Source organism: Drosophila innubila (genome assembly GCF_004354385.1).
Source record: "Drosophila innubila isolate TH190305 chromosome 3L unlocalized genomic scaffold, UK_Dinn_1.0 0_D_3L, whole genome shotgun sequence".
Lineage (NCBI taxonomy): Eukaryota > Metazoa > Arthropoda > Insecta > Diptera > Drosophilidae > Drosophila > Drosophila innubila.
Genome location: NW_022995376.1, coordinates 15454878 through 15464714, shown reverse-complemented (window position 1 = coordinate 15464714; position 9837 = coordinate 15454878). Strand labels below are relative to the sequence as shown.

At 37.4% G+C, this 9837-nt stretch overlaps 2 protein-coding genes across 2 annotated transcripts; both read left to right on the top strand.

The window, feature by feature from the left end:
- The first annotated feature begins 383 nt into the window (after positions 1-383).
- Positions 384-776, top strand: LOC117787815 (mitochondrial import inner membrane translocase subunit Tim13). Its single transcript, XM_034626434.1, has one exon. It carries the CDS (start codon positions 446-448, stop codon positions 719-721), a length of 276 nt encoding a protein of 91 aa, XP_034482325.1. The 5' UTR covers positions 384-445; the 3' UTR covers positions 722-776.
- A 2385-nt stretch (positions 777-3161) lies between these two features.
- On the top strand, positions 3162-8693 carry LOC117787114 (probable GPI-anchored adhesin-like protein PGA55). Its single transcript, XM_034625556.1, has 4 exons — positions 3162-3303; positions 3369-4570; positions 7136-7729; positions 7772-8693. The coding sequence occupies exons 1-4, from the start codon at positions 3294-3296 to the stop codon at positions 8447-8449; spliced, it is 2484 nt and encodes an 827-aa protein (XP_034481447.1). The 5' UTR covers positions 3162-3293; the 3' UTR covers positions 8450-8693.
- The last annotated feature ends 1144 nt before the right edge of the window (positions 8694-9837 follow it).

The window sequence follows — 9837 nt, the reverse complement described above, 5'->3', positions numbered from 1 at the left end:
AGTTCTACTTAAAGAAAATAATTCTCAAAGTTTTTGTTCTTCTAATTTATTAGGATTCTGCGTAATCTTTTCAGGTACTTACTATCCATTCAAATACGTCAATTTATAGTTCGTTCTTAAATATCCACCATGCTGTACATTTTTTAGAAACAAGTAAATCGATTAGCCCCAAGCGAACTCTCAGAAATTTTCGGTATCATAATTTTAGTAATAAATTTTGGTTTTCGTGGAAAATTCTTTATAAATAGCTAAATATTTCAGGGGATTCCTTTAAATTCTTATACATTTTTTTTTTCATACGAGTAACATTTTCAGTGCGTCAAACACTGTAGGCTTTTGGTGTAAAAAAATAAAATCAAATCTGTAAACAACTGTGAGAATAAAACAAGTGTTGTGAAATTGAACTTTATTTCGGAAATTGCAAGTTAAATAACCATTAAGTGAAATGGCTCATGCTAATTTGGAGAAGGGTGAGCTGATGAGTCAAGTGAAGCAACAGATTGCATTGGCCAATGCCCAGGAGATGCTATCCAAGATGACCGAGAAGTGCTTCAAGAAGTGCATCAGTAAGCCTGGCAAGGCTCTAGATGGTTCCGAACAGCGTTGCATATCACAGTGTATGGATCGTTTTCTAGATACCTGGAATCTCGTTTCGCGCACCTATGGCAATCGCCTGCAGCGTGAACAGGTCAAATCGTTGCAGAATGATGCGTTGAACTAAACTACGGACATCCCATGTATAAATTTCATTCAATTAAATAAGACTCTGAATCAATTTTATTTTTTGATCTGCTCGGTTGTCAAATGATTCGTCTCTTAATCTCAAGTCGGACGAGCCCACTTACACAAGTCAGTCGCCTTATCACGCCGGCAATAGATAAGCACTGATTACCACGTTGCAATGGAAGTTCCCTTCGCCCCCCGGGGTTTTGTAATGGATCTGTCAGGAGGTAGCTTTCAGCTTGATATGTGCAAAATTCCGCGATCGTTATCGTGTTTGGAATGGTCTCGTTAGCTAACGGATGACCCAAACGCACTTTACAGCGTTGTGTAGTTTCGAGACCACTCTAATCCATTGCATCATCCATAGTCATATGCAAATTTTAACCATTGTACAATTCCAGTTTGGTTTTATTTTAAAAAATTACAAGACAATGCAGTTTAACATTGCTTTATTTAGATATGATTACAATTTCTAACAGAACTATTTATAATATATGAATACTGTAAAGTTACATGATTGATTACATTACAGAAAAATAAAATTGGGTTGATAATTTTCTCTGAATAGTTAAAATTGTATGCTTGATTTCTTTAGTTGTCTTTAAATTCAGTTTTTTGCGTGTATAAACATGTACATCAGAAAGGGATATGCATTGTTTGTATATATATATTTTAATAAATGTACAGGTAAATTATAAAATTTTTTTTCAATTTAGATTACCTCTGAATTTTATTTCTATAACTATATCTACTGTTTGACATTCTAATAACTACTTATTAAATCTATAAAGTATAATGAAATAAAAAAAATCGTCGAATATGACCATTTCAACATCATCATTTACCTAACATCCGTCATTCTAAGAAACAAAAATAATATAGGGTTTTTAAAAGCTAACAATTTTTCAAAGTAAAACTCGATTACTCATGCAATTATTTAAATTTAAAATATTATTGGATTAGATGTCGTAAATTTCTTAGATAATTTCAGGTAGACATGGTAATAGGCGATCATAAGTATTAAATTTGATTTTTGATAATGACTCGCACATTTGAGTTTGCTATCAGGCATGAAAGGTGCTATCAAGTACATTGAAAATATTTCTTTAATAGGTGCAGGTGACCTGTTGGTTTGCCAAAAAACTTGCAGCAAAAATAATATAAAAAAACCCAAAAAAAAAATAAATAAAAGAAAAATCAAAAATAATAATAAAAAAATGCAAAAGATAAAATGCGAATTGGTGGCCGAACTTATTGGCTCGAATACCAGAGGCAACAAAATCCAACATTGAATTCGTTTTCCTCAACCAGGTACATTCGAAGCCACACAAGTTACGATAAGAACCCGAACTAAAAGGCCTATAGATACTACAGCTCTGTGCTTTCTACCCCGAAAGCTCTTTTTTCTACCAATTCTAAAAATAGTAACAAAATAGAAACAACAACAAGTGCTCTGACGATTGTAGTAATCATTGCAAGAATACTTACGATAAGTAGAGCCCTCGGTACTCTTATCTCAACAACTAATCGGACCACGGTACCCGCCAGCCAGTCAGCTAGACAATAGAGGAGCAGGCGGGTGGAGAATGGAGTGGTAGGGGGAGGGAGGCGCGCACTTGATTATAGTACAAATCGGAAAGTAACGTCAAGGCAATTACACTATCAAAGCAAACAGAACCTCAAAGCAAGATGATTACTGATTAGCAGCACTTGACAAAGAAAACCCAACCTAACAAAGTAATGTGAAGCAAATAGATTAAATAAAGTTATCACAGAATAAAGTATTCACTTAAAATTGTAAACTTTTATTCACTTATCTAGATTAATTACATTTTTTTTTTGTCTGCATTTTTATGTGAGTATGCTTTAGGATACCTAATGTTCTTTGTTATCATAGGTACAGGTTGCATTAGTATTAAATTTTAGAGAAACAGCCATTTTTTTACGAGTAATAATAATAAGAGTTATAAATAAATAAATCATACAAGAACCAGTAAATGTATATATAAATTTTATTTAATTAAAATTTCATTTAATTTGCAATGCGACATGTCAGTTATATTACAGATTTTAACTTGACAGCGTAAAAATCGAACCCAGCTATTTCTCGAACTGAAGTTTTAGTTATCTGACAGCTTAGCGACTCTTATCCACGAAACCTAGCATTATAGTAAAATTCGTTTTATTGTTGGTCAAATGGCTGAATCTTGAACAAATATAATGACACAGTTAAAACTCTGAAAGATAGAGAAGGAGAGAAATACATTTTCAAAAGAAAGAGGAAGATAGCAAATGACATGACATAGATGACATGCACCCGCAACTGAACATGTGTCTGACAGAAATTCCGTTCTACGACCACTTGTATTCTGAAGAAGTGCAAATACATTAGAAAACGGTGATATAATTTATTTAAAATAATTATGTTGTTAGCAGAAAGTTGTAAACAAATTCTTAACGATTGGTAACTGGAAATGGAAAACGGAAAGGCTTTCAGCTGATTGTTTCAGAGGGTATATAACGAAATGTCGAGTCGTTGCACGTCGCATTTTACCGAATGAACATTTAAAATGCAATTGGGTAAGTGAAATTGTGAAAGTGAAAATTGATGGAAAAACAAATTAACCGAAAATGGATATCCCTAGTGAACTTCCTGTGGATTGGTCTTTTGACTGTTCCGCAGGCATTTGCCTTGGATGTATGCACTGGAAAGAATTTTGGATATAAAGCAGCCGATCCAGCCGAACCTAATGCATACTATCTATGCCTGGGCTTGCTTGGAAAGATCAGAAACAACTGTCACGAAGGATATCGATTCAACCTACAAGCTCAAATCTGCGTCAAAGATAATCTACCCACTGCACTTGCAGAACAAGATGCCAGCGGTGTGAAAAATGAGTTCAACATCAATCAGAATATAACCCTAGATAGACCAATTATTTTCAATTTCTTTGGCTCTTTTTGGAATAAGCCTCCTAAGCCACCAATTCCATGGCCAACACATGCACCAAAGCCCCCAATCACCTCGACACCTGCATCTATCGCTTCTACCAGTGACGATCTGCAATCCACACTAACACCTGGTGAGCTAACGACAGCGACTGAACCTTTACTGGGCTCAACTGAAAGCATCAGCTCAAGCCCTGGGGCTTCATTTTCAACCGCAGCATTTACAGAATCTTTGGAAAGTTCAACTGAAAGCTTCAGCTTAAGCTATGATGAATCCTCTTCAACTTCAGAAGTTACGGAATCAACTGAGAGTTCAACTGAAAGCTCCAGCTCAAGCTCTGAGGCATCCTCTTCAACTTCAGAAGTTACGGAATCAACCGAGAGTTCAACTGAAAGCTCCAGCTCAAGCTCTGAGGCTTCATCTTCAACTTCAGAAGTTACGGAATCAACCGAGAGTTCAACGGAAAGCTCTAGCTCAAGCTCTGAGGCTTCATCTTCAACTTCAGAAGTTACGGAATCAACCGAGAGTTCAACTGAAAGCTCCAGCTCAAGTTCTGAGGCTTCATCTTCAACTTCAGAAGTTACGGAATCAACAGAGAGTTCAACTGAAAGCTCCAGCTCAAGTTCTGAGGCTTCATCTTCAACTTCAGAAGTTACGGAATCAACCGAGAGTTCAACTGAAAGCTCAAGCTCAAGTTCTGAGGCATCTTCTTCAACTTCAGAAGTTACGGAATCAACTGAGAGTTCAACGGAAAGCTCTAGCTCAAGCTCTGAGGCTTCATCTTCAACTTCAGAAGTTACGGAATCAACCGAGAGTTCAACTGAAAGCTCCAGCTCAAGCTCTGAGGCTTCATCTTCAACTTCAGAAGTTACGGAATCAACCGAGAGTTCAACTGAAAGCTCAAGCTCCAGTTCTGAGGCATCCTCTTCAACTTCAGAAGTTACGGAATCAACCGAGAGTTCAACGGAAAGCTCTAGCTCAAGCTCTGAGGCATCCTCTTCAACTTCACAAGTTACGGAATCAACCGAGAGTTCAACTGAAAGCTCAAGCTCAAGTTCTGAGGCTTCCTCTTCAACTTCAGAAGTAACGGAATCAACCGAGAGTTCAACTGAAAGCTCCAGCTCAAGTTCTGAGGCATCCTCTTCAACTTCAGAAGTTACGGAATCAACCGAGAGTTCAACTGAACCTTCATCTTCCACTTCAGATCTTATTGATTTATGGGAAATTTCAACAGATAGCTCCAGCTCAAGCTCTGATGCTTCTTCTTCAACTTCAGAAGTAACGGAATCGACCGAGAGTTCAACTGAAAGCTCCAGCTCAAGCACAGAACCTTCATCTTCCACTTCAGATCTTATTGAATTATGGGAGATTTCAACAGATAGCTCCAGTTCAAGCTCTGATGCTTCTTCTTCAACTTCAGAAGTAACGGAATCGACCGAGAGTTCAACTGAAAGCTCCAGCTCAAGTTCTGAGGCTTCCTCTTTAACTTCGGAAGTAACGGAATCAACCGAGAGTTCAACTGAAATCTCCAGCTCAAGCACAGAACCTTCATCTTCAACTTCAGATCTTATTGAACTATGGGAAATTTCAACTGAAAGCACACCAATTGGTGTTAATTTTTACAGTTTGAACTCTAAGGAAAAATTACTTCTTCAAATCGGATTCTATAATGAAAAACTCAATGGTAATTCAAAGAACACAATTGAGGAAAAAACATTGATCGGAGATGTTCACGTTCCTGTTAAACTATCGGCATCTGCTTCAAATATAGAGGCAAGTGAATATTGCAGAATTTTGCCAAATGGCGCCCACTTAAGAGATACGAAATCCTGTAGCCAGTTTTATGTATGTGCAAATGGTCGAGCAATATCGCGAAGCTGTCCTAAGAATCTCTATTTTGATCTCAAAAAGAAGGTGTGCAATTTTGCCCAACATGTAAACTGTTTCGAAGATCAGGAACAAAGTGTTTCACTAAAATCATGGCTGAATAGTATCTCTGATTATGGAAGCTCTAGTTCAAGTTCTAAGTCTTTTTCTTTCAATTCAGCAGTTACGGAATCAGCGGAGAGTCCAACTGAAAACTTGAGCTCAAGCTCTGAGGATTCTTCTATGACGTCAGCAGAACCATCACTCTTTGGTATCAATCACATTAATTTAAGCTCAAAGGAAAAATTACTCGTTCAAATTGGATCCTTTGCTGGAAAGCTGAACGTTAATTCAAAGAACTCAATAAGGAAAAAAACAATGATTGGAGATATGCACATTCCTTTTAAACTATCGTCTTCCTCTTCAATTATAGAGGCAAGTGAATATTGCAGAATTTTGCCAAATGCCGCCCACTTACGAGACTCGAAGTCCTGTAGCCAGTTTTATGTATGTGCAAATGGTCGAGCAATTTCCCGAATCTGTCCCAAGAATCTCTATTTTGATATCAAAAAAAAAGTTTGCAATTTTGCCCAACTTGTAAATTGTTTTGAGGATCAGGAACAAAGCTTTTCACTAAAATCGTTGTTAAATAATATCCCCGATCAAGAGAGCTCCAGCTTAATTTCAGAGGATTTGTATGACACTTTAGAAGTTACGGAATCATCGCTGAGCTCAACTGAAAGCTCTAGCTCAAACTATGAGGCTTCTTCTTCATCTTCAGAAGTCACGGAATCAACCGAGAGCTCAACTGAAAGCTCTAGCTCAAGCTCTGAGGGTTCTTCTTCAACTTTAGAAGTAACGGAATCGACCGAGAGTTCAACCGAAGACTTCAACTCAGACTTTGATTCATCTTCTGTCAACACACCAGACCCATTAGAAACCTTACCATTTGGTGTTAATCATTACAGTTTGAACTCAAAGAAAAAAGTAGTTCGTCCAATTGGATCTTATGCTGAAAAACTCAATGATAACTCAAAAAATTCAATACGAAAAAAACCAATGATCGGAGATGTGCCCATTCCTTTTAAACTAGCGTCTTCCGCTTCAATTAAAGAGGCAAATGAACATTGCCAAATTTTGCCAAATGGCGCCCACTTAAGAGATTCCAAGTCCTGTAGCCAGTTTTATGTATGTGCAAATGGTCGAGCAATATCACGAAAGTGTCCTAAGAACCTCTTTTTTGATATAAAGAAACAAGTTTGCAATTTTGCACAGCTTGTAAATTGTTTCGAGGATCCACAACAAAGTTTTTCACTAAAACCATTGGATAGTTTTCCTAATCATGGAACTACTAACTTTGAGGAATCATATACGTTTGAGGTTACTGAATCAGCAACAGAGGACTTAGCATCTACTTTCCTAGATAGTTCCAGTTCTGAAGGTCCCTCTCCAGCTACGGAGACATCACTGGACAGTTCAACGGAAGACGTAATTTTTGAGGAATCAACTACTAGCTCGTCCTCAATAAAATCGACGTCAGATAGCTACAGTTCTGTAAGTCCCTTATCCACCTCTCCAATTTCGGAGACATCACTGGACAGATCGACGGAAGAGATCATCTACGAGGAACCAACTACAAGCTTATCGTCAATAGAATCGACGTCTGAAATAAACATTCTTAGCTCTAAGAAACCCAAATCTACAGAGGATCCAAAAGAAGATTCATGGATCGATTCTTACTCAAGCTTATCAACAACCGAAGATCGTGATGACATATCCAGCAGCGTAAAACGAAGACCTGAAATAGATTATCTATCGGAAATAGAAGAAATTTCCGAATGCAACTCTCTGCCAAGTGGCTCCTATCTAAGAGATCCAAGGTCCTGCAACAGATTCTATATATGTTCAAATGGACGCGCTATTTCCCGCAGCTGCCCGCCAAGTCTATATTTCGATATTCAGAAAAGGGTTTGCAATTTCCCCAGTTTAGTAAAATGTGTGATTGATAATAAGGGAATCAGCAAGTCACATAAATCTTCATCATTACATAAAGACCATCTAATTAGTATCCCCGACATAGAAAAGCCAATCCTTAAAGCACCAATTTCATCCTATGAACCAGCCAAAGGCATCTCCAAAGATACATCTAAACTGAACACTAAAACGGATATATCTAATGACTCATCGTTTTCTGAACACCTCGAGGATAAAAAGGAGTCCTCGATTGATTCCTCTGAAGTTGAGGACTCTTCAGATTGTAAGGGCTTGCCAAACGGATCATTCCTAAGGGATTCAAAGTCTTGCGGCAAGTTCTACGTATGTGCAAATGGCCGTGCTATACCCCGAAACTGTCCCGGATCTCTTTTTTTCGATATCAAGAAGAGGGTTTGCAACTTCCCCAGTTTGGTAGACTGCTCGACTGATAACAAATATAGCTATACGGTTAAGAACCCAGCGTCCTCTCAAAACGTTAACAATGCAATTGTTGACAAAACGGAAGAAGCCTCCAAATTTATTCCAGACTGTAGCTCCGTAGCAAATGGTGTTTATATTCGGGATCCTAGGTCCTGTAACAAATTCTTTGTATGTGCTAATGGCCGAGCCATACCACGACAATGTCCCAAAGGCCTTTATATAGACATAAAGACAAAATTCTGCAACTTCCCGAGTCGAGTACAATGTTCTATTGATAGTACCGAAAATTTACCAATTCTATCCGCTCCAGTGGCAGGTCACCTCGATTGTAGCGATAAAGCGGACGGTTCCACCATACGCGACTCAAAGATGTGCAATAAGTATTACGTCTGCTTGAAGGGAACTCCAGTAACCCATTTCTGTTCACCTGGAAAATGGTTTGACCTCAACCGAGAAGCTTGCGAGCTAAAGCGCATGGTAGATTGTAATAACTGAGAGAGATGCGATAGTTATATAACAATAATATAACTGTATTATATATGTGGTGAAGGGGAATATTAATTATATAAGGCAAGTGGCGTATTTTAGCGTAATCTAAACAATATATTATAGATTTGGAAACGGTGTTTGTTATAAATAACTTAACTATATTATAAATATAACGTTATCCAGTGTATTACGACAGAGTATTATCCTACTCGCTAGTCTTTTACAGGGAATAAATTTTCTGATTACTATATCTTGTCTTCTTATATGTATATTTTGCTATATTTTGTTGTGTCTCAGAGACAGAGACAGTAGAGAAATTAGACACCCAACGATTCGAGATACACATGGCCTGGGTTTAAGAAAAAGGTCGACACATAATCAAAAGACACCCCGGAAGAGCAGCCCTCGTCAAAACGAGTGACTGCGACATAAAGTACAAGGACTTTGAAAAGTACAATGATGCTTCCACGTACAATTTCGATCCTTACCTACTCTAAACTTATTTGAATATAAGTATTTTACGTTAGGGTGTGTAAACTTATTAGGCGCCAATAAAAAAGTACAAAAGTGCTATAAATGCATAGTTACAAGAGTAAACTCGGCAATGGCTGAGAATAGTAACAACTAATAGAAAGTTACTTGAGTCCATGAAGTGATTTGTTTGTTTTTGGGAAGATTAGATCTCAAATAATTCTCAAATATATGATCTGAAAATCACCTCACCTCAACTGGATCCGATTATTTTTGAATGAAACCATCGATATATTGAAAGTCTTAATTATCGATTTAATCACTATCGATGCTATTGCAGAATTAGCGCCGACATTGCCGGCTTTTCTCAAAGGTTATCGCTTAAATAACGTAAAAAATAAGTGAAAGCTTGTGTAAGAAAATCGAAATTCAAAGTTCCCAGTGAGTTAATAATAATAATTATAATAAAGCGTTTACGCGTCGTTTCTACGTATTTTGGCAGTACTAAAAGAAACAATACAAGTTGACGAGTTTCCATTGCCACCCAACACCCAAAAGTAGGCGGTCTGCAGTAGTGTTGTTCCCCTCGCACAACAGCAACTCACGCACCAGTGCTGCCAACTTTGTGGAAAAAAATAGCTGTTTCTGGTGGGAAAGCATCCTGAAATTTTTAACATCAATATTTTAATTTATTTACAAAACATCTATTAATTGTTCGAAAAAGTCCTCATCGTTTTTGTTATTGTAGGTATGTTATGTACCAATTTTGAATAGGTACTTTTTGGAGACATTGATTGTAGTACATTTCTAAAAAAATTCAGATCTGCCACTTTCTACAATTTAAAAATTTTTCCCACAGCTGGCCTTTCAATAAGTCCAGACTTGACGTTAAAAAGCTATTCTCGCAACACTGCACACAACAT

Bases quoted from the DNA above. Each gene is read 5' to 3' on its own strand.
- LOC117787815 (XM_034626434.1), top strand. From the start codon at position 446: ATGGCTCATGCTAATTTGGAGAAGGGTGAGCTGATGAGTCAAGTGAAG.
- LOC117787114 (XM_034625556.1), top strand. The intron at 4,571-7,135 runs AGCTCAAGCTCC...GAGACATCACTG, and splicing joins CAACCGAGAGTTCAACTGAA to GACAGATCGACGGAAGAGAT. The intron at 7,730-7,771 runs TCTGAACACCTC...TCGATTGATTCC, and splicing joins TATCTAATGACTCATCGTTT to TCTGAAGTTGAGGACTCTTC.